This window comes from Neophocaena asiaeorientalis, unplaced genomic scaffold (genome assembly GCF_003031525.2).
Source record: "Neophocaena asiaeorientalis asiaeorientalis breed wild unplaced genomic scaffold, Neophocaena_asiaeorientalis_V1.1 scaffold26, whole genome shotgun sequence".
Lineage (NCBI taxonomy): Eukaryota > Metazoa > Chordata > Mammalia > Artiodactyla > Phocoenidae > Neophocaena > Neophocaena asiaeorientalis.
Genome location: NW_020173108.1, coordinates 6,626,484 through 6,649,589, shown reverse-complemented (window position 1 = coordinate 6,649,589; position 23,106 = coordinate 6,626,484). Strand labels below are relative to the sequence as shown.

Sequence of the window (23,106 nt, the reverse complement as noted above, 5' to 3'; positions counted from 1 at the left end):
AAAAAAAAAAAAAAAAAAGGCTGTGGCAGTGTTCCAAGTTATAGTAAAATCTGAACTGAGATGGCAGGAATGGAAAGGGTGGAGTAAGTAGCAACATATCACAGTGGGAGAACCAATAGGTTTCAGCAACTTTGGGGTAAGGAGGAATCCAAAATGACTAACATGTTCATCCTGAATGACTAAGAGAATGATTATGTTCCTTCGTAAGGAAGCTTGGTTGAGGAATGAGTCGGGAAACGGATATATTATGTCTGAGCTTGTAGAGAAATGTCCATGTGGAAATACGTGGCACAGTGTGTTGGTATGGTGTGTTTTAAACTACAGGTTGTGGCCCATTAATGGGTCTTGAAATTATATGAAACAATAAAATATTTTTAAAATGAAATCAAATAGGAAAAAAACAATGACAGTATTGTTTCATGAAGCTTATTTGTTGGAAGTTTATATGTTGTAAGTTGCCAAGTGAAATGTTCCAGCTATGGGGTGCAGTCGAAAGGTTGCAAAACCTCAGGTCTACTTGGAGATGCTTAACTAGATCTCTGGAGAGATTGGGGTTGAGGATAAAGGCTTTGAAGTTATAAGGTAAGGAGATCCCTATGGTTGAAAGGGTGTGGAGTCAAAATGGGGAGAGGCACTATATCTTAGGAAATGTTCATGCACAGGGCAGTGATGGGAAAAGAACGAGGAGAAGGAAGAGAAAGCATAGTACGATTTACAATAGAACTCAAAATTTCGTTGGAGAGAGAGACTTTAATCAAATATTAAACACTTAGATTAATTATCAACCTATATACGTGCTATAACACCAAGAACGTAGTACCGTGACAGTGTGTCAAAGGGATTCAGTTTAGGATTTCCAGGATAGCTTCCTCTAGGAAGTAACATTTGAGCTGAGATCGGAGGATAAGTAGGAATTGAGTACATAAAAGAGGAAACGGCATTCAAGGGAGAAGGGAGAGATGTATTCAAGGCCGTGAGAAAAGGTCATCCTGTGTGGAGGGCACAGAGATGTGAGATAGAGGCTTGGAGAGGTAGGCAGGAGTCAGATGGTGCAAGATCTTATAGACCATGTTAGAGAGTCTGACCTTTATTCAAAGACCCACAAGAAACCACTGAATGATTTTAATAGTTGGGGGTTGGGGGAATGAAATGATCAAATTTGCATTTTGAATCAATTACTCTGTGGTGAAGAGAAAGAATCAGTGGATCAAGAGTGAATGGGTGGGCTTCCCTGGTGGCGCAGTGGTTGAGAGTCCACCTGCCGATGCAGGGGACACGGGTTCGTGCCCTGGTCTGGGAAGATCCCACATGCCGCGGAGCAGCTGGGCCCGTGAGCCATGGCCGCTGAGCCTGTGCGACCGGAGCCTGTGCTCCACAACGGGAGAGGCCACAACATTGAGAGGCCCCCGCACTGCAAAAAAAAAAAAAAAAAAAAAAAAAAAGAGTGAATGGGGGAGGCCAGCTAGGAAACTACTGCAAAAGTCTAGGTGGGCAAAATTGTTTATAGGATTAGGGTGGTGGCAGTTGAGGTGTGGAAAAGCAGATGAGTATAGAAAGTCAGCAAGATCTGCTAAAGGATCAGTAACAGGGTGAAGGAGGAAGTAGGCATGTGGGGATCTCCTGTAAGTGTCTCGTTCGCACAGTGGATAGACGGTAGGGCCAATCGCCAATATGAAAGCAGGGAAAAAGGTGGTTTTGCTCTGCATTGTATTTTGTTTTACTTGGGGGAGGGTGGAGTAGGGTAGAGATCTTGTGTTTTGTTTGGGCATAAGTTTCAGGCATCTGGAGGTATCTGGGTGGAGATGTTGGGAAGGCAGTAGGTATAAATAAGCCAATAAAGGTCTGGCTGAAGAAAGCAGTTGGGAGACATCAGGCTGTTTGCAGGTAGTTACTGAAGCAATGGAAGTCGATGTGAGGAGCGAGAACTGCAGAGAGCTGGAGACCAAGCCTAGGGGGCCACCCGCTGAAGAGGAAACTCAGCAGCAGCTCGCAGCAGGGATGCCCCTCTCAGCTTTTCAGTCTCGGTTTAAATGCACCTCCTCCAAAAGCATCTTGTGAGCACCAGTCTGTGCAAGGCCTCGTGCTGACTCTCACTGCCCCATTAGTTTCCTTCTTACATCACACTGAAATTTCAAGCAATGTGTTTGTATTTCTTTGCTTGACTGATGCTCCCGCTAAACCCCACTGAGCAGAAGCATGTTTGTTTTGTCTAGTAGTATCTCTCCAGAGCCCACCACATGGCCTGGCACATAGTATGTGTTCAGAGATACTTGTCTGAATGAAGGAGTGAAGTAGTCACCCAATCCGTCAACCATTCAATCAGCTGAAGCTGTAAGAAGGAAATGAGGACAGCCCTGTCCACCAGCCAGTGGGGCAGGGAAGGCTCTAATAAGGAAGAAGGGGTCAGCAGGATGGATTGCTGCTAAGGCCGGATAAGATGGATTTAGCTACATCAAAGTCCCTGAGAGCTGTATACTGATACCAGCTTGAGCCAGACAAAAATGGGTTGAGGAGGAGTGATACCTCCCAGGCCTGGGGCCTTTGCTTTAGGCTGAAACGGCTTCCCTCACACTAACCTGAACCCAGACCCTGGGCCTTAAGTCACAACACACACAGACCCCTGCGATCAGCCCAGCCGTGGGCCCAAGTCCAAAGGGCTCAGCTATACCAGCATCAGAATCTCTAACCCTAGTGGCCCCGAGCTTCTGGACTCAGCCTTCTAGCCTTAGGCAGTCAGATAAGTGAGAGCAGCTGAGAAGTTTCTGATCACTGCAAAGAGACATTCCTACACAGATCCCTCCATTCATTTCTCTGAAATTGTTTTTTTATGAAATGAAGCAAGTGAGCCACACTGCAACAAAGTTTCTTAATCAAATAAGCTGGGGGAGTGGAGGGCAAACCCCAATCCTGTGGGCAGGGCGTCTTCACTGTGGGGCATCTCAGGGTTCCAGCTGTGAGGGAGCATCTGTAGCCCGGGCGCCCCACGCAGGAGCCAGTGTCTGCTTGTCTGCACTGTGAGCTGGCTTTGTTTTCCCAGGTTGTTTATTTTCATCTTTTCCCTCAGTAAAAATACGTGTTCATTGTAACTGGTGGTAGTATCATTCCTGACAAGACTGGGCTCCTGGGGGGGAAGGGACCCTCTCTGCCCGATGCCTGTGTATGTTCTCTGTCCACAATAGGAGGGCTTCATTCATCTATGCAGCAGCTCACTGGGAGCTGTGCTGGAGACTGGGCACGTGAGACTCAGAACCCGCCATCAGATCACTCTGCTCCCACGCTCAAATCCCTCACCCCAGAGTGACATCCCCGCTCCTTACCCTGGCCTTTAGGGCCCCCAGAACCTGGGCATACCCACCTCAGGCCTCATCCTCCCCAACTCTCCCTTTCTTTTTTTTTCTTTTTAAATTTATTTATTTATTTATTTTTGGCTACTTTGGGTTGCCACGCGTGGCTTTCTCTAGTTGCAGTGGGCAGGCTTCTCATTGCAGTGGCTTCTCTTGTTGTGGAGCACAGGCTCAGTAGTTGTGGCTCGCGGGCGCTAGAGCACAGGCTCAGTAGCTGTGGCCCACGGGCTTAGTTGCTCTGCGGCATGTGGGATCTTCCCAGACCAGGGTTCGAACCTGCATCCCCTACGTTGACAGGTGGATTCTTAACCACTGCACCAACAGGGAAGTCCCTCCGCAACTCTCCTGTTGTCTTCCCAGCTCTGGCCACACTGGCCTCCTTGCTGTCCCTCAGACCTGACCAGCATCTCTGGCCTCAGGGTTTCTGCGTCCACACGTGCCTCTCTGATGCATGTCAGTCAGCTGTCCTCTCATCACAGGCATTCCCCAACCCCCTGGTAGAGTCCTGGTGCTGTCACTCACCCTCACAACGCAGGTACTCCTTTCCCGTCCCTGCTTCATTTTTCTTCACAGCACTTAGCACTACCCAATGATACCTCGTGTTTGCATTTATTTCCTTATATACGTATCACCAGTCTTTGTTAGTCTCTTGCACTAGAATGCAGGTTCCATGCAGGCAGGGACTTCGGCTCTCCTGTTTACCGAAGTAACAGTGCCCGCTCGTAGGAGGCTCCCAGATACGTGAGGAACAGTGAACACCATCTTGGAGCTCATGGTTCTTTGGAGGATGCAAAGGAAACAGGGAATGACTGGCAGTGGGACCACAAAAGGAGGTGGGCAGGGGCCCCTAGCGACACCCTCAAGTGGGAGCATCAGAAGACGTGGCCAGTAGTCACATCTAAGCAGAAAGCTGCGGGATAAGTGGGAACGATGCAAGCCAAGAGCAGGGGGCAGGAGGAGAGTGCTGTGGGCATGGCCGGTACCTGCCAGGTCCCCGTGGAGGGCAGGCACCCGGGCAGCAAGGAGGAGGACCTGATTAAGGCCCCAGCTGAGCCCCGCCCCTGCATGTTCATTGGCTGCATCTTCTTAACTCCTGTGCCATTTTCCTATGAAATTGCTTCAGTAGGGAAAAAAGCTACCATTTATAAACACCGGGCTTCCCTGGTGGCGCAGTGGTTGAGAGTCCTCCTGCCGATGCAGGGGACACGGGTTCGTGCCCCGGTCCGGGAAGATCCCACATGCCGCAGAGCGGCTGGGCCCGTGAACCATGGCCGCTGGGCCTGCGCGTCCAGAGCCTGTGCTCCGCAACGGGAGAGGCCACAGCAGTGAGAGGCCCGCGTACCGCAAAAGAAAAATAGAAAAATAAATAAATAAATAAATAAAATAAACACCATCATAGGAAATCATTAAAAAGTAGCCATTTCATTATGCCTGCTATATTTGCAAACTTGCATTAGCAACCCAGAGGTTTTCTTGAGCTGGATTTTATATACAGAGTTTGCTGCAGTATATTTGGCGATCTCCACTTAAGAAAACAGGAGTATTCCCTTCATCAAAACGCACTTGTCGTTTGTTTTCAAACCCCACTCATCACAGCCTGGCTGGCCTCTCGATAAGCTGGCTCCAGGGCGCGGTCCTCAGAGCCTGGAGGAGTAAACCAGCAATTTAGAAAGTGTTTTGACTTACCTAAGCGGTCATATACAGCAGAAAGGTCCCGGTGGTGTCACACTGCATCTTAAAATGAATTGCATTACCTCTGTTCAAACCTGGTCACATAATCGTTTGTAAAGTAAAGGTAATTAAGTAGACAAAGATAAGGTAGGAATTATGAGTTGGGATTTCTATTTTGTAATTTGGCAGAGAGTTCTAGTTCAAAGGGAGGCTGCATATCATAACTAACATGCTTTGTTCACTTACTTTGTGTTGAGCATTTACATGCATCCTCATGTTCAATCCTCAGCCTTGAAGGAGGCCCTGTAACTCTCCTCATCTGTAAAACTGGGATGACAGAGTTCAGAGAGGGCAAGTCATTTGTCCAAGACCGCACAGCTAAGCAGTTGTCTTTGCTGTTGCCGCCCGTGTTTCTATAGATGGCTTTGCTTTTACACACCCCTGCTTAAACGGTGAAGCATGCTTATGGATGGTGTGCTCTACTTACTGCCCTCCTTTGAGGTCTCTAGTACTGGTGGCAGAATTTAGGGAGCAGCTGTCTGGTTACAGCACCTGGCTTACTAGCAGAGTATTTGCTGTTCACTGAGATCTTGCAGATCTCCGTCTTAGAAACAACACCCTTAGACCAAACCATTCTGGGTGTTGCAGTAGAGCTGAGCACAGATGTGTGTGAGATGGGCTCAGTGTTGCGTCATGCATGTTAGCGTTTGTGGGGCGCACTCCCTCTAGCAGGCTGTCTTTCCGACTCTGTTCATGGAACAGCAAAGCTTGTCTGGAGCAGCTGTCTGTAAACCAAACAAAATCCCTGATCTGATGGGCTTTTGCGCAGGCTGTGATGGGTTCTGCTCCTGTGTTTTGAGATCTTTTCTGGTTTTAGGTGAGAAATTCTTATTTTTGTGGAATTTAGCAATGCTGAACTATTAAACCCTCAGTGAGGACAGGAAGCATATGATACCATGTTTGCTGGTGTGATCATTTAGATAGAGATTTCCTTCTTGTGCGTAGTTTTTGGAGGACAACCAAGGAAGAATTTACACATGAAACCTGGCTATTTGGCATGACTGTGACTATGAAATAAGTTTAATGTTGAAGCCAGATTTTCCTGGCTTAATGGCCCATGAGGCTTAAAGGCTTCAGGAGAAATCTTCCAAAGTGTCGAGCAGCCCCTCGCAGTGGGGACAAAGGGGGGTCGGGGCAGGGAAAGCAGTCCCGCCTTCTCTAAAAATGATTTCTGCAGAGTGGGAGAGAAGAGTTTACAAAGGCAAGGCAGCCTGTCCAGAGAAAACTGGATTTTTGTTAGGAATGAGGCACTAAGTAGGCAGTTATATTCCAGCAGAGAATTTTTCGAGGAGAATCAGATCATTGGTAACCTGATTCTGAAACTTTGAGAAACCAGTCCCCAGGTTGGAAAAGTTAGACAGGACTGAAACTAGTACCCTGACTTGACGATGCAACAGCCCAAGCCCTGTGTTGCTTTTGTTTTTCTTCTCCTTACTTTAACTGGGCAGCTCAATTTATCCCAGGAGGTTCATGATGTTGGTCGTCCCTGAGAACCAAGCCTAGGGAAGGCTTAGAAGTTTCGAACATTGACTCACAAGGGGCTCTCTAAGGAGACTGTGCGCTTCCTCCCGGGGATCTGAGCCTGGTCAAACAAGGCCTGTCTGTGAATGTTAGCAGGGCCGAGTGGCCAAGGAGGCCACCTAATATCATTCCAGAACTTTCCTTACAGAGTAACCAAGCTTGAGAGCGGGAAAGATTATGGCTCCACTTCACTTTGTGGTACTTTTGAAATATTTCCCTCAAACTCTACTGTTCAGTAATTTTTCAGCACCCAAAAGAGACTTAGAGTTTAAGATAGATATGGAAAGGCGTTGATCCACCACGTTTGCTCAGAATGAGCTCCCATGATTGTTAGGTTCATGAACTCCTTTCCTAAGATAAGCAGCCTTTATTTTCTAAGCAGACCATGCCTTCTCAGATTGGATTGTTTTTTGGGTTGTTAGGAACTCATGACATCTTTTTCCTTAAAACCAGTGTCATAGAGGAGTGTTAGCTGCCCAGACCAGCCCCGGAAGCCTATTTCGTCTATAATGGTAATAAAGTACAGACCTCACTAGTGTTACTGCAACCCCACCCATCGCTGTGGACATTGTTTTTGTGAGAAGAGGTTCTGCAGACCACATTCGCATGCCACAAGCACATTTTCCAAGTTGATGATACTTTGTCAGTGAGCAGTCTAACAAAACTTGATACTTTTGGGCCTCCCTGGTGGCGCAGTGGTTGAGAGTCTGCCTGCCGATGCAGGGGACACAGGTTCGTGTCCCGGTCCGGGAGGATCCCACATGCCGTGGAGCGGCTGGGCCCATGAGCCATGGCCATTGAGCCTGCGCATCCTGAGCCTATGCTCCGCAATGGGAGAGGCCACAACAGTGAGAGGCCTGCGTACCGAAAAAAAAAAAACAAAAAAAAACAAAACTTGATACTTTTAAAAATTAGCTTAGGGCTTCCCTGGTGGCACAGTGGTTGAGAGTCCGCCTGCCGATGCAGGGGACACAGGTTCGTGTCCCGGTCCGGGAGGATCCCACATGCCGTGGAGCGGCTGGGCCCATGAGCCATGGCCATTGAGCCTGCGCATCCTGAGCCTATGCTCCGCAATGGGAGAGGCCACAAGAGTGAGAGGCCTACGTACAGCAAAAAAAAAAAAAAAAAAAAATTAACTTAGAAAACGTCTTTCATTACCTTTACACGTTCAACTCATGTGGTCTTTATCGAGTACTACTCCGTGCCCAGTATTGTGAGTGTCTAGGAACATAGGATGGATGAACAGAGTCCCTGCTCCCCGGAGCCAGACTTCATAGGGTCCATGTGTCAGATAATAAGTAATTATGGGGAATGTGATGCCTCAAAGAAAGAAGTAAATACGAGACTATAGGTAATCGGGGAAGGCTTACTGGAAGAGCAGATTTTAAGGCAAAGCTTTAAAAAGAACCATTATGAAAAGAGGATAAGGGGCTTCCAAACTAGGCAGACACATCACCATTAACTGTGAAGTGAATGCCGAGCTCCAGGAGTAAGTACGTTTGAAGTTGGGAACCATATTTTGGAGCAGATTCATTCTGGTAAATGCACGTTGCTTGGGATCAAAGGACCAGGGGAATATTTCTAACATCTAGCCTATTTAGGTATATTTTTATTGGGGTTAGGGTTCTCACAGGGGGTTCAACAAAAGTAGAGTCAGCCTTTAACACCGTATTCAAAATGAACCAACTCTGGTATGGTTTATTGTGTACAGCACTGGGGATAGGTCTAATTGATCCTGAAAGAGGAAAACCAGCTTTGCCCACTAGTATGTATTTAACCAAGAAAGCATGCTGGTGAGGCGTCATTTCCATAGCCATGAATGTCCTCTGGCCTCCTTTCCAGATTTCCCAGGTGCTTGGGTCTTCCCTCAGACAGCAACCTAAAAACCTAAGGCTCTGGGTTCTCATTAGAAAAATAGAACCTGATCTGTCTTTTCTCCAGCTGCTATTGGAAGTCTAACTGGGGCAAGTTGCGTTTGGAAAAGATGGCCCACCCAGACAGGTGCTGCAGACTGACAGCGGTGGGCAGCAGATGGGGTGAGGAAAGCAGGCAGAACAGTGGAGCACCATGGCCTGACGAGTCCAAAGGGGCAGCTGCTGGCCACTCTGCCCACTGCTGTCATGGGAAGAGCTGGGCCCGGTATTTCCTGACCTTCTAATTTTACAGGAATAGCTGTAAATTCTAATAATTTTTAAATGCTGGCAATTAATTCAAAAATATTTTTTAAAAAAGGCTGCACCGGTTATGAAACCCTGCCATCCTCTGGTTGAAGGGAGATGTCCCTTCCATTTATTCTTTTTTATCCTCTGTTTCATCTCTACAGCAAATTAGACAGCTAGAAGGCAGAGTGCCAAGATTGTGTGAGCTTAGCCTTGCCCAGAATTCCCTTTACGTTGTACTTGAATTCTACAGCTTAAATTTAATTGAAAGTCAGTATCAGAAGAAACCATATGAAATCTGCATACGTGGGAAATTGTGGCTGAAAGGACTCACAATCACACATCGCTTCACACCACATATGAAGTCCCAGGTACCTAAACTCTTCTAGCATCTAATTGTTAAAAACACATTGCGTCCCTTGTGCAACTGGAATGCTTCCTCCTTTTTGACAGGAGATCATTCATTTCTGCCCTGGCTGCCAGGGAGCACGGCACTAAGTAGAAGAGTCAGCCCTAGCAACTGTGTTCACCTCCATTGGCTTCCTCAGCCTTTCCCTGGTCCCAGTCATTGTGTTTTTCCCTTATTCGTGGTTGCTTGCTATGTGCTACCTCAAATTCATTTTTATAAAGCTATAACCTCTAGTAGAAGAATGAGTATTTGCTGCAAAGGACATCCTCTTTGTCCTATGGACACGGAACCGAGCCGTTAGCTTTACTTTACAAAGCACAGCATAGCCTGAGGTGCCGCAGCGGGTCTGCCTCGTGTGACCCTTCACACCGGAGTTCCATGTCAAGTGTGCAGTGCAGTGGCACTACGTACATTCACAGAGCTGTGCAACCATCACCAATATCCATTTTCAAAGTTTTCTTATCCTCCCAAACAGGAATTCTGTATTCATTAAACGATATTGCCCCATTTGCTCATCTACTGTAACCTCTCTTCTCTCTTTTTTTGTATTTTTTAAATTAATTTATTTATTTTTGGCTGTGTTGGGTCTTCATTGCTGTACGCAGGCTTTCTCTAGTTGCGGTGAGCGGGGGCTACTCTTCATTGCAGTGCGTGGGCTTCTCATTGTGGTGGCTTCTCTTGTTGTGGAGCACGGGCTCTAGGCATACAGGCTTCAGTAGTTGTGGCACGTGGGCTCAGTAGTGGTTCACGAGCTCTAGAGCGCAGGCTTAGTAGTTGTGGTGACATGGGTTTAGCTACTCCACGGCATGTGGGATCTTCCTGGACCAGGGATCGAACCCATGTCCCCTGCATTGGCAGGCAGATTCTTAACCACTGTGCCACCAGGGAAGTCCCTCTTCTACTTTCTATGAATTTTCCTATTCCAGGTGCCTAATATAAATGGAATCATATAATATTTGTCCTTTTGTAACTGACTTATTTCACTTAGCCTAATGTTTTCAGGGGTCATCCATGTTGTAGCAGTATCAGAATTCTGTCCCTTTTTAAGGCGGAATAATATTTTGTCATGCGTTTATACCACATTTTGCTTATCCATTCATGTGTCAACGGATACTTGGATTATTTCCATCTTTTGACTATTGTGAATAATGTTGCTGTGAACATTGGCATACAAGCATCTGTCTGAGTCTATGCTTTCAGTTTTTTGGAGCATGTACCTAGGAGTGGAATTGCTGGGTCATATGGTAATTCTATATTTAACTTTTTGGGGAACCACCAAACTGTTTCCTACAGTGGTTGCACCACTTTACATTCCCACCAACAATGTGCAAGGGTTACAGTTTCTCCATATTCTTGTCAACGCTTGTTCTTTCCTCTTGTTGTTGTTGTTGTTTTTGATAACTTCCATCTTCTCCGTAGTGTCAGTCTTGCCTTTAATCCATGCTGACAGTGTCTTCCTTTTGGGGAGTCTATGAACATTTAATGTAGTTAATGATCGATTGATTGTGGGTCTTTCAGTTTACTATTTGTTTTCTGTTTGCCCCTTCTGAATTTTTTGTTCTTCTGTCCATCCTGTCTTCCTTCTTTTGGGTTAACCACATAGTTTTTAGAATTTTATTTTATTTATTGGTTTCTGGCTATGCCTCTTCATCGTTATTTTCTAGTGATTGTTCTAAGAATTACATTATACATGGTTAATTTTTCCGAGTCCACTCACAGTTAATATCCTCCTTTAATTCTGATATATGTCCTCTGTTGCCTTTCCTGGGAAACAGCGGCTATGAGTAGGTACCCTCACAGGCTTGGCTGAGCTGACTTGTTCTTGTCCACATATCAGTACTTGTTTTGGGTTGGAGCAGTGTGGTGAAGGTAGCCCTGGACACAGAAGGGCGACACTGTACTTCGAGCCCTGCCCCCCACCCATCGTGCAGCTGTGGGTAAGTAACTGGGTGTCTTCGAGTCTCAGATTCCTCCTCTTTGGAGCGAGGCTTACCACCTTCCTGCTGGAGTGGAACTTGATGTATGTGAAAGCCCTTTCTGAAGTGTCAAGAGTGCTGATCCAACCAGAGTCACTGTGATCATCACCTAAATGAAGAGCCTTTTTTTTTTTTCATTGTGGTAAAAAACGTATTACATAAAATTTACCGTCTTAACCATTTTTAAGTGTACCAGTCCGTGCTGTTAGTTTTATTCACATTGTTGTGCAACAGATCTCCAGAACTTTCTTTATCTTGCAAAACTGAAATTGTACCCATCAAACAATACCTGCCCTGTCCCCCTTCCTTCCAGCCCCTGGTAACCACCTTCCTACTTTCTGTCCCCTATGCATTTGACTACTTTAGATAGCTCATATAAGTGGAATCATACAGTATTTGTCTTTTTTAGTAACTGCCTTATTTCACCTAGCTTAATATCCTTAAGGTTCATCCATGTTGTAGCACGTGTCAGAATTTCCTCCCTTTTTAAGGCTGAATAATATTCTGATGTATGTATGTACCACACTTGGTTTATCCATTCATTCGCTGATGGACACGGGTTATTTCCATCTTTTGGCTGTTATGGACATGATATACAAGGATCTGTCTGAGGGCCTACTTTCCATTCTTTTGGGTATGTACCCAGCAGTGGATCACATGGTAGTTCTATTTTTAATTTTTGAGGAACTGCCATACTGTTTTCCAAAGCAGTTGCACCATTTTACTATTCCCACCAGCAGTGCACAAGGACCCCAATTTCTCCGCTTCCTCACCAATACCTGTTATTTTCTGTTGTTGTTGATATAGTAGCCATCCTAATGGGCCTGAGATGGTATTTCATTGTGGTTTATAAATGAGGCCCTTTCTGTTTGTTCTGGAACTCTTGGTCCCTTGTCTGAGCTTATCTTGCTCCTCTGGTCCCGTAACTTAAACTTCGGGTCTTTTATAAAGACTCCAACTACCTTGGCCTTCAGTGTTGAAGCTCCAGTGCCTGGCAGGGCCCATACCGTGCAGGGCATTGGAGGCCAAGGGAAGGAACTGAGGATTTATTCAAAGTCTATATTTAGAAGAATGTGTCACCAACTGAAAGATAAGGCCACCCTGTATCGAGTAGCGTTGATGGTGGGGTGAGTGGTGGTGAGTGATTGGTGCTATGCGACAGCACCAACAGGGGACCCAGAATATCTGCTTCTGCCAGCCTGGCCACCCTGTCCTACTGTGAGGCCCCAAACTGGGAACACTGACAAAAGACAGCCAGGGGTCACCTGGTTACTGGTGGGGCTTATGTAAAACCAGTGGGTAATAGGCAAGAGTGTGTGGGGTTCATCATCCAGCCTGTGTGATACACATTGGGCTTCCTAAGACCAAGGAAAGCATTCATAGCCCTCCTAGGTATGAATAGAATGTGCTCCTGAGCTGTGTGCAGCCTGTGTGTTAATTTAAATGCCCTCCTCCATCTTCCTTTTTATTTATTTATTTATTTGGTTGCACCAGGTCTTATTTGCAGCTCGTGGGCTCCTTAGTCACGGCACGTGGGCTCCTTAGTTGTGTCATGCGAACTCTTAGTTGCGGCACGCATGTGGGATCTAGTTCCCTGACCAGGGATCGAACCCAGGCCCCCTGCATTGGGAGTGCGGAGTCTTATGCACTGCGCCACCAGGGAAGTCCCCCCTCCGTCTTCCTGATGCTCCGTCCTATACTTGCATCATGCTCTCTGTGGTTACTTTCCCCAGGGTAGTGGGAGAGAGGACTGTGGCTTTTGCCACGTACGTCTGTGAGCCTCTCAGAGTTGAAAGTCTCATGCTCATCTCTGTACCCTGCTTCTAGCCTGAGGCCAGGGCTCAGCAACTGATTAAAGAATGAGAAAGAAAGACTGATCAGGTCCCTACACTTGCCTCCTGTTGCCTGTAGCCCAACATCCTCAGGACACAGCCTGGTGGCACCTCTCCAGTCCTGCTGTGAAGACCCCTCAGCAGACATGTCCAGGGTGATCATTGCATCAGGTGGGGCCGTGCTAGGGAAATCCTTATGAATGGCTGAATAGAGACATCTTCCTTCCTCATCCCACTCAGGAATAATCCAAATAATTCAGGGGTGTGTGTTCACTGCAGCTCAGGGTACCAGGAAACCCTGCACCTCAAGGTAAATGATCCTTTGGAGAAACTTCTCCATTCGTTACCCCGGAATTAAGTGTGCTCGGGAGATAGTTTCATCAGCATGTGTGGGAACTAAGGAGTGCTGCACCTGGCTCTGGACCTCCTTGTCTTGAGTTGGTGATGGGCACCTGCCATCCATCTCCAGAGGGCTTCGGCAGTGGAGATTATCCTCCTGTTGTCAGCAGTTCAGGGCATGGTCCATACTGAGGACAAAAAGCATAAGGTGGATGTAAAACATGCTGCTGTTGACAGTCTATTTCTAGTCTTGCTGGCTCTTAAATATATAATGATGTGGTATTTATATTTGGTCATTTAAAAATAACTTTTGATTGCCTGTGTTGTGTCGGAGATGAAATGAGGAGGAAGGTCAAAGTCCCTTCTTTCTTGAAGCTTACACTTTAGTAGAGGAGAGATGACAGACACATAGGTCAGAGCAGATAGTGATAATTGCCATGGAGAAGATAGGGTAATAGGACAGGGACTAAGGGGGAAGAGATGGAACCCCATACTTCAGACAGAGAAGAGCTTGGTGAGGAGGTGGCATTTGAGCTGAGAGCTGAATGTAGGAGGAGATTTGGGTAGAATTCAGTCTCAGCAGAAGGAACAACAAAGGAAAAGGAAGCCCTGGGGCAGATGAGAGGTTGGCATCTTCCAGGGATGGAGAGATGGCAGGAGCATGAACATAGCATAGTGATGCGGGGGAAGGTGGACAGATGAGGCAAGGACCAGAGAAGCCAGTGGTTCCCACCCCGACTACACGTTAGGGTTATCTGAGGAGCCTAAAAAATTTTCCAGTGCCAAAGCTCCACTCGTAGAGATTGTGATTTAATTGGCCTGGGTGGAGCCTGGACATTGGTGTTTTGTAAAAGCTCCCCAGGAAGTTCCACGGTACAGCCTGGGTTGAAACATCAACAGGTCTGATCGTGCAGTGCCTTAGAGACTCTGGTAAGGAGTTTAGACTTTATTTGAATGACAGTTTATATAACGGTTTGGGCCAGGGGAGTAACATGATCCAGCTTATGTCCTTAAGAGACTCACTTTGGCTACAGTGTTGGGGACTGGAGGTAGGAGATTGTTCCGGTGGTTCAGTTAAGAAATGATGGCGGCTGGGACCAAGGCTGATGTCAGTGGAGATGGTAAGAAGAGGTCAGTTTGGCAATATGTTTTGGAGGTTGCAGTCCAAAAATGGATTGGATTTAGGGTGTGAAACAAAAGGAAATCAGGGTTGCCAGAGAGTTAACCAGAGTAACTGGGAGGATGGTAGTGCTGTTCACAGAGCTGGGAGAGGTGGGGGAAACAGGTTGGAGAGGAGGGGAATCATTGTGTTCATTGGTTGCAGTGAAAGCTTCACACTTCGCTTCTGTCTAGATTTAGGTAACTTGTAGATATAGGCAGTCAAATAAAGTTGCCCAGAATATTCTGAGAAATTCTCTTACTGTAATGCTGGGAGTTTTCTTGAAGTCTTCCGCAAGTGAGCGCCAAAGGCAATTGACTATTTTAGGGCATGGAACCTGCGATGAGAAGGGAAGAGGAGGGAAGTGTGAAGACTTTAAGCTTCTTCCATACAGGAGTCAGGCCGAGTGTAAGGGAAAGGTGTACTTTGATAAGTCGCTGTAGTTAACACCTGTCTTGCTATAAGAATTGAATGGCATAGTGATACATAGAATCCAAAATAGGTTGACATATTTATATTTGACTTAAGGGGATTTTTGCCCCCCCAAAATTATCTTTTAAGATATGTCTAGTTCACATTAAGATTATAATTAATTCTCCTCCCTGGACTAAGCCCTGGGTGTCCAGCAATTAAAAGTAACCCAGACTTTTAAGGCAGAATCAAATTATTAGAATTGCTTACAAGACATTCACATGGAGAACAATATGGAATTTGTTAGAATAGTTTGTTTTCCCCCGATGGAAGAAGTGGTATAAATTGCAGTAGTAGAGCCTGTTGATTGGTTATATCAGGGAAAAAAGTCCTGATTATAAGCTTGCTGAGGGCAAGAACTGTCCCTTATACAGTTGCTATTTTTTTTAAACACCTAGTGTCTCTGCTCACTCTGGGGTTTTTTTGGTTTTTTTTTGCGTTTAGTAAAGTTATGAGATCTTTTTAGCTGAAACTTTTCCTGAAATCAGTCCTTATCTGAATGGCTGAGCAGGAAGGTTGACCAGAAGTCCTAACAGCCCCTTCTGGGACACTTCTTTGTTCTTACTAGAGAAACTTGAGATGTGTCTGGCTTTGAGTGAAAGACGAGAGAATGCAGCGTGGCATGGCTGTCTAGAAAATGGCCGTGATCTGAAACTCCTTAATAAAGCCTTTGCATTGGCCCCAGGCCTCAGAAGGCCAGCAGGCTGGGAGATCAGGCTGCCGGTGTTAAACCTGGACACGTCCAGCTCCACTGCCATCCATTTCACCTGAATGGGTTCCTCTCCGTAAGCGAAACAGAAGAGCGCTCATCGCCCACCTGCCTGCTTAACTCGTATCCGCATCCCCTTTCAGATAACTGCAGCGACCTGAACTCGGAGCTGCAGAGGGTGCTGACGGGGCTGGAGAATGTGGTCTGCTGCAGGAAGAAGAGTAGCTGCAGCCTCTCGGTGGCAGAGGTGGACAGGCACATCGAGCAGCTCACCACTGCCAGCGAGCACTGTGACTTGGCTATTAAGGTAGGACACCCCCCCCCCAACCCCCATCCTCTCTGTCTGGCTCTTTTCAGATCATATGAGGGAAAATGATCAGATGCCTTTCTTCTGAAGTGTGATTTTACTCAGAGACCTGTTAGAGAGTGAGTGTTTCTAAGAAAGCCATACTAAAGATTGGGCCACCAGGGAGAAGCAGGAGCCCTATAAATTTTTGCTGGGTTGACTCACATCAGAAAAAGTCATTATATCAATAGTCAAGATCACTGGCTTTGCTGCAAAAATGACTACTTCCTTGGAAACTATTAGACCACTAGTATTGAACCATGTCATTTTAGTGTGGTTCATCATGTAGCACTCTGAGGTTGTAAGATTAACTTGGAAATTTTGTTAAAGCTTTCAGGTCTCTGGAATATTATTTCCGGAGTTATCTATTCATGGTGCTAACGAGGGGGACGTTCAGGGCCTGAACGAGTCATCTATCCTGAGTCCACTGGACTGGACCTCAGTCCCGCCTTTCATGTGCATTCATCTTACTGCTTAGGGAGGACCAGGTGAGAAGAATCTGCTGCATCTCCACAAACGCATCATGAGCGACGGGAATGTCAAGTCCCCTTGATACAGGGCCTCTGGTATCTTTATGTTACTTCACCAGAGCTTAGTGACCTAGGCATCACAATTCAAACTGAAAAGTCTGAGAGGAGCCTATATAAAGGGAAAATGTGATGTGTTATTTGAAAAATGTTTGAGGGCTCTGGGCCCAAGTTTCTATCAACAGGAATCCTGGATTTCGCAAAAGAGCTATGGTCTCTCGAGGTAAACCACGATGCATGTTTATAATACATCTGGTTTCCCATCTTTATTCATCACAATTATAAATACATAGTTGATGTGGTTTGGGGAAGTAACCACTAGTATTTCTTGCTTTGGAATCTCCAGACCCTGTATTTGATTGTAATGTCAGCTTGGGTGCTAGCCCCAGCCTTAGCATTGAGAGGGAAGGAGGAAGCCAAGGGTGTCTGCCAACCAGCAAGGGACAGAGCAGGCCCTGGAGTAGGGCTGAGTAGGACATGAGTCTCTTACTTGAGAGGAAGGACAAAGCACTGCATGTGGAAAGTGGCAGCACGATTTGGGTAACTGTCCTCATCAGGGAACCAATGTGAGCATCCAAGAGTGACACATCCTTATGCCACCCATTTCTGAGACCTGTTTCCCATCCCTTCTCTTCACTGCCTTCTGCCTCTACCCCTACATGGCAATTCCACCTCGTCTTTCCAAATCATTTGGTGTATGCTTCCTTTTCCAAAGGACAGTAATTGTGAATGAATAGTTTCTGAAAGCAAACAGAATGAGTTGTTCCTTTTTTTTCAAATTTTATGCGTGTTTCTTCTCCATTAATACTGGTGTTTTTAATGAATTTTTAAAAACACTCTCCACGTAGTATTAAGATTCTGTTCTTTTTAAGCACATAGCTGTGTTATTAATTAAATCCCTGCTGTCTTAGAAACCTTCACAATGAACTTACTCTTTTCTGTGTCACTGAGGTTTATTTTTGTCTTTCTTACCTTGGGACTGAACCTCATTCACACCTTCTGATTCTGTTGTGACACTAAAAGCTGTAAACAGTGATGTGACCTATCCTATTGCTGAGTTGGAACATGGGAAGCCTGTAATTTAGGAAACTTCCAGTTAGATTTTGTATGCAGTTTGCAACTTCACATTTGCTTTATCGGGATCACTAACTGGCTTGCTGTCTGGTTATGTGTATTCACCGACTCTGGACCGTGGGTGAGGGAGATAAACATCTGTGTGGACATGGCAGTTAGCACTACTGATAGACTTAAATACCAGGAAGGGATGGTGCTTTTCTTACTGGGGGGACTGCTGGGTAACACAGACTGTAACCCAGGCAAGTGACAGAGCCTCATCTGAAAATGGGGAGAGGGTAGATAATCAGGGGCTCTCGTTAGTCTTGATTACTTTCTGCAGTGAAGTGACTGTGGGACCCACCCCTCTGGGGACACTCACCCCGGGCTGGCCTGTTTTCTCCCCCTCCCGTTTCTCCCAGGGAACTCACTTGGCTTGTCTCTGTGGCTGTGTTTTGTAGACAGTGGAGGAGATCGAAGGGGTCCTTGGCCGGGACCTGTATCCCAACCTTGCTGAAGAGCGGTCTCGATGGGAGAAGGAGCTGGCTGGGCTGAGGGAAGAGAACGAGAGCCTGACCGCCATGCTGTGCAGCAAGGAGGAGGAGCTGAACAGGACCAAGGCCACCATGAACGCCATCCGGGAGGAGCGGGACCGGCTGCGGAGGAGGGTGAGTGCCAGGCCTTTCCCTGGGGGCTGGGGCCAAAGGAGAAGCCAGCTGGTCGAGCCAAGAGCAGCCCCAAGAATTTGGTGGCATTTCTAGTCTTGTGAATCACCATCCCTTTGTGGTGATGAAGTCGTGCTTGAAAGTATTCTGAAAGCGCTGAGACGTACAGGTAAGATTTTTAAAAACGCTCTTCTCTGCAATCGCAGATCTAAGTGGATGCTAAAAATTATCCCAGTGCAGTGATTCTCAACCATTCTCTGGGTACACACATCTTCGCCCAAGCTCAATTAAAATGTTCTTCCTTTGAGGTAGGATAATAATATTTTATAATTTGCAAAAATACACAGAATTTCCCCTTTGCAGTTTCTTCTGTAAATTTTTCTTGAAACTTATAGTACCTGCTGTCACATATCCATACTGAGTCTAATGTGACATGTCCTTTCCTCTAGTGCAGACTCATTAAAGTTAATAATCTTATATATATATTTGTGTGTGTGTGTGTATGTTCTGAGAGAGAGAGAGTGTGTGTGTGTGTGTATGTTCTGAGAGAGAGAGTGTGTGTGTGTGTGTGTGTACTGAGAGAGAGAGTGTGTGTGTGTGTGTTCTGAGAGAGAGAGAGAGTGTGTGTGTGTGTGTGTGTGTGTACTGAGAGAGAGAGAGTGTGTGTGTGTGTGTAATTCCTGGTAGTCACCCCAGCTCACTAAATGGCTCTATGGCCTGAACAGGTTTGAGAACCACTTTGCTTAGGAAATACAGCCATTACTAAAGGAGCTGATGTTTTAGGATAGAAATGTTTGGCAGAGTTGTTAAAGCACTCACTTTTCCAAAGATGGAGTTTTTTCTTAGGAACCCACAAGTACTTCTTTGTTTGGCTGTTAATTTGATCTGTGATTGGACTGGAGGTGAAGCAGTGAATTCTGCAATCAGAAACAATTCCCTCTGAAGTTCACTTTGAATTACTAGACCTACTTTATTCTCTTTCTCCATTGTGGCAATATTAGAAGCTTGCTTTCGAGTTGTGCTGTGACTGGTAATTTTGCACACAGAGGAGAAAAAAATACATCCAGTTGCCATGGCTCACGGGCCTAGCCGCTCCGCGGCATGTGGGATCTTCCCGGACTGGGGCACAAACCCGTGTCCCCTGCATCGGCAGGTGGACTCTCAACCACTGCGCCACCAGGGAAGCCCCCACCATTACTCTTTAACTTGCTTTTCAGTAAGATCAGTGTGCGTACATCATTCTCCTTTTAATCTACATGCAGGTTTCATAATTGCCATTATTTATGAATACAGAAGAAATTACTATTTTTGAATGTTATCAACTCTTTTCCTCATTTGTGGCTATTGCCAGCATTCCTCACTCTCATATCTGAATGTCATTTTGTGTGAACTCACACGCGTAAGCTTATTTTCAGAACCCAGCTGTATCGGATGCCAGTCTCCGTCCTTGTAACAGCAGGTGTAAATCATTGCAGTCAGCAAAGACTTCTGGGCAAGCTGAGGACATTGACTTAGCGCTAAGGCCCACAGCACCTGTAATCTCCTGGGCTACACTCCCTGATCATTATGACTAATGCCCTAATTAGTTGTGCTTGCTTAGTGCGCACGTTCTGATGGCGCTTGCTTTGTGAAGGAAATGTTGGTCGTAGGCCTAATTACATATTGCGGTTTCGAATAAATTTCCTCCCCTCACTTGACTTACTAAAGCACAAGACAGCCCTTGATTGTGACTAGCAAAGGAGAAAAAGCCAGTTCCCCTTCGAGTATTTTCTCCAACTCTGGAGGTTAGTATTAAGGACAGCATAGTATGATGGTACCACACCCTGTGCCAGGGCTCTGTGACCACCTGGAGTCACAGCTTGATCTCCCAAGCCACTGTGAGTCTCTGGTACGTTACCTAACCTCCCAGTTTATTCCGCCGTGAAGTGGGGGTAATAATAGTACCCAGTGCAGGGAAACTAGGTAATCCTCATGAATTATCTAAGCACTTAACCAACGCATGGCATGCAGTAAATGCTCAAAAGCTATCAATAATCGTTTGGGATGAAATTCAGAGATACCTGTTCAGTAGTCTGGAAAGATTAACACCATACCATCTTTCTTCCCCCAAGAATTCTTATATATTTGAAGGACTCTTAGAACTCTTAGATGGACATTTAATAACTACACAAACACACACACACACACACACACACACACACACACACAATACTCAAAGTCTTTCTTCTGATCACATTTATTACCGTGTAAGTTTTGCAGTTAATATGACTTTATTTAAATTTATGTAATTTATATAAATTTATATATTTTATATAAATTTATATAATTTATATTTCCAAATAAAAATATATTGGGGAACTTGTATCTCTTCCTCAACTGGAAATTTCCTCCAGAATTTGTATACATACCCGTGCATTAGATTTATTTCTCTTTATTTCAAGACAATTGTGGGTGTCAGAATTTGCTAGATGCCTGTAAATGCCAGTTTGCTAGATTTTAAGTGCTGGATGACTTCTCCCTACCACCACCCAATATATTTTATTCCCCTGAGGAGAAATCTGTCTTTTGTGGTTGGTCGTTGTGTCTTCTTCATGATATATAGCTCTGAGGAATGACTGAGGTCTAGTTTCATTTCCATCCTTGTGGTACCACACGATAACATGGCTGGTTGGCCTTTCCTGTCTTTCTAGCAACTCAGAATCCAGAGTTCATCAAAGTTGCCTGGAAAGCAATAGAGGCCACTTTTTTTTTTCGTTGCCCACATTCATTGTATAGAAGTTGAACTGACCAGATCAATAGGATTGGTGCTTGCCCCCTGCCTGTAATTAAACAGAGTGCTCTCAGGAGGTTTTCTGAGCCTTGTTCAAAATTTAATTAAATTAGATCTTTAATGTCAGCTAACAGATCGGGCTACTTGGCAGAGCAGTAACTAAGGAACAACAGGCAGACAGTTTTTATTACTGGTCCCGGCTCATTATTAAATGAGGTAATCATTTAGGTCTTCATGCTCTGTAATAGAACCGCTCATTTCCTCACACTGAAAGGAGCGGGTGTAATTCAGGCAAAGTAGAATTAATTACTCTAGAAAGGGAAGCATTTGGCTGTTCATTCATTCCTTTTGTAAACATGATTGGTCATCTTCTCTGTGCTAGGCAGAGGGGCTACGGTGATGAACAGGACACAGAACCTGGCCTGAAGGATGTTTGGGAGACAGGCAAATAAACAGGTCATTACAATGGTACATGTCAAGTGATAGGGAGGGATAAACACAGGAGAAGCCCTGAGAACTCATAGGAGGGACATGTGATGGCAGGTCCAGCCTCTCTGTATTACATATTTTTTACCTGATTGTTTAGGTCAACTGCCATGTAGCAAAAATGATCAGTGCTTTCCTCAGATAGTTTGGTAAAGCGAACTGGATGTGACCACTGGCTCATGAATCTGTGTCCCATTGAACCATAGACTTGAATCAAACACAGGCAACACACATTCTTTATGAGATTTTGTACAAAGTCTTCAGAGAGTTCTGCAAAGTCAGTTATAGTTTTATTAGAGCAAAAAGATACAAATCAGAGCCAGCCAAACTAAGAGACATATAGGTGAAGTCTGAAAGAGGTCTGAAGGCAAAGCTCCCAGCTCTTTTCTTCCCCTGGAGTCCTGAATGGTGTTTGTTACCTCCTTTGTGCTGTGATGTGTGGCCAACTCGGAGTATTGCCAACCAGGGTAGTTCACCCAAGCTTTTGAATCCAGAGTTCTTATTGGGGTTTAATTCTGTAAATGTGATTGACTGAATTGCTGGCCGTGTGATTGGATTCAGTTCCCAGTTCCTTGTCCTTTAGGGATATCAGGCTGATACCCTTTGGGCCATTTTTAAGTCTGTGAGTCATATCCTTTGGGCCACTTTTAAGTTTGCGAGTCTGCCAGGGGTGGTGGTGCTGCACTGCGTCTACCCACAGTCCTTTTAATGCAGGAGGGATCTCAGAGGTGTGAGGGGTCGGGCACGTGTGCAGCTTGCAGGTGTAGCACTCATCCTGTAAACTCACCGCCTCTGGTGATTTACTGAGCATCCTCTTGTATGAGCCCAAGAGCCACCCCTAAAGCCATTAGTTCTAAATCCATTGGTGCCTGTTTCTAATTACTGCACTGGTTCTGAACACCTGATCGAATCCACTTTCGGTGTTCGCCCTCGTCATCTCGAAGGGCACTTGACAATCAGTGTTCATGCTTAAAGGGAAAGAGGAGTCCAAACCAAATGAAGGAGTCTGCTTAGAAACAGTAATGACCTTAAAGGTTAACCATGTGTTTTATTATGTACTTCTTTCTACTAATTAATTCATTTATAATATGTACTTACTATTAGGCTGACCACCCTTACTGGGAGATAAGATGTATAGCGTCATGCTGAGGTGTCCAGAGCTGGTCTGTCTCTGAAGCAGCCATTCACTTCATCTGAATTATCTCCCATGATAGGCTACGTCAGTATCACTTTGATATTTTTAACTAAAAATCAGTAACAGCAGAGATATTTCTAGAAGTGAAACTGTTGTGACCTTACCTAGGTTAAATAAAGATTCATCTCCGTTTTGCCTTATTTAGCCTTAGATCTCATGTGAACTCTTCCCACTCAGCCTCCCTCTCCGTGATACTTTTCTCGTCTGTATATTGAAAATGCAGGACTTCAAAACAGTACTTTATATTTACTGTGAATTTATATGTGTGTAAATGTGCCTGAATCCTATATGTGTGTATGCAAAAATATTTAAAATAGAGCAGAACAATTTAAGCCAATCTCATAGTTATGGGGGTGGGGGGAGTACCTACGAGTATGGGTCAAAGGATATTTTGAACACTTCTATAGTGTCCTA

General features: G+C 45.4%; 1 protein-coding gene across 2 annotated transcripts in view; it reads left to right on the top strand.

The window, feature by feature from the left end:
* The window catches only part of MCC (MCC regulator of Wnt signaling pathway), a 274,629-nt gene that overhangs the window by 186,685 nt on the left and 64,838 nt on the right, over positions 1–23,106 (top strand). For both annotated transcript variants that reach the window (XM_024743383.1, XM_024743385.1), the window contains exons 5-6: positions 15,794–15,957; positions 18,038–18,244. In XM_024743383.1, the coding sequence (XP_024599151.1) occupies positions 15,794–15,957; positions 18,038–18,244 (371 nt within the window). The remainder of the gene's footprint in view (positions 1–15,793; positions 15,958–18,037; positions 18,245–23,106) is intronic.